This window comes from Pterocles gutturalis, unplaced genomic scaffold, assembly GCF_000699245.1.
Source record: "Pterocles gutturalis isolate BGI_N339 unplaced genomic scaffold, ASM69924v1 scaffold43673, whole genome shotgun sequence".
NCBI classification, from domain to species: Eukaryota; Metazoa; Chordata; class Aves; order Pterocliformes; family Pteroclidae; genus Pterocles; species Pterocles gutturalis.
In genome coordinates, this window is record NW_010122038.1 from 3,058 (window position 1) to 4,115 (window position 1,058).

The 1,058-nt window shown below is 58.7% G+C and overlaps 1 protein-coding gene across 1 annotated transcript in view; it reads right to left on the reverse strand.

Moving 5' to 3' along the window:
• Positions 1-313: 313 nt before the first annotated feature.
• The window catches only part of MVK (mevalonate kinase), a gene marked incomplete at its 5' end in the record, with an annotated part of 11,508 nt that continues 10,763 nt past the window's right edge, over positions 314-1,058 (reverse strand). Inside the window, 2 exons of the mRNA XM_010077413.1 lie at positions 314-465; positions 807-960. Coding sequence (XP_010075715.1) covers positions 314-465; positions 807-960 — 306 coding nt within the window. The remainder of the gene's footprint in view (positions 466-806; positions 961-1,058) is intronic.

Here is a 1,058-nt window from a genome sequence, read left to right on the forward strand (position 1 = left end):
CCCAGCAAAGTGTCATTATCCGCTCTGGAATCCAGCCAAGACCCTCTCCTCCCGCCCCTTGGGATTAGCACAGCAGTTGAGTAAGTAAATTCAAAACAGGTATTTGAGAGCCTGGGTCAAACTGACACCGAGACCAAGTGCAAGCAGTTGCTCCCAGCTCCTCATCGTAGCCCCCACTCCCAGACCCATGTCTAGAAGCCCCCAGCCACACAGGAGAGGGGGAGAGAAGTTTCCAGGCATCCAGGCACACAGAGTTATCGCTCCGAGGACAGGGACACGCTGCCAAGAGCTCAGTCTTGCCAGAGGCAGAAGCTTAACTCTCGGAGAGCATGTGCAGCACTTCGGCGCTTAAAGACGAGGAGGAGTGCAGGGTCACTCCAGGGGCCCCGATATTGGTCTCCCAGCATTCAAATCCACAGGCACATAAGTCTTGCTTGGCTGCTTCCACGGCCAGCGGGGAGGTGTCTGCCAAGAGGAAGGCAAGAGCAGCCGGTTAGTCAGCTAGGCCACTGCAGGGAGACTGAACGGGCCATCGCACGGTAAAACACGTGCCCCCTGGAATGGGGCCAATGCCCTGAGGGTCTGACACACATAAATGAACACACTGAATCACCCCTGTAGGAAACACTGCAAGCCACAGTGCCAGGCGGCTCTGCCAGACACCATCCCACGCTCCCGACACGGCTTCACATCCCACCACAGCCATACGAGGGCTGGCACCATATCCCTCTGCTTCCAAACCCGACCCCCCGGGAGGGTTAACGGAACGGGGGAAGGATGCCCAGAGTGAGCAGAGGGTTACTGACCTGGTCGCAGCAGGGTGATGCCACAGCCACCCCCGCCAGCCCCGGTCAGCTTGCTGTGCAGGCCATGGGACGCTGTCACCCGGCACAGCCTGTCCAGGGAGGGATGGCCGACTCCGATCACGTTTAAGTGGTGCTGGTTTATATCAAAGAGTTCCTAAAAGGAAGCACACATACACAAGATGAGCACACATGGTGACAGAAGCTCCTCACAGCCGTGGCTCCCTCCCCAGGCAGGCGCCAGGGAGCTGCCCG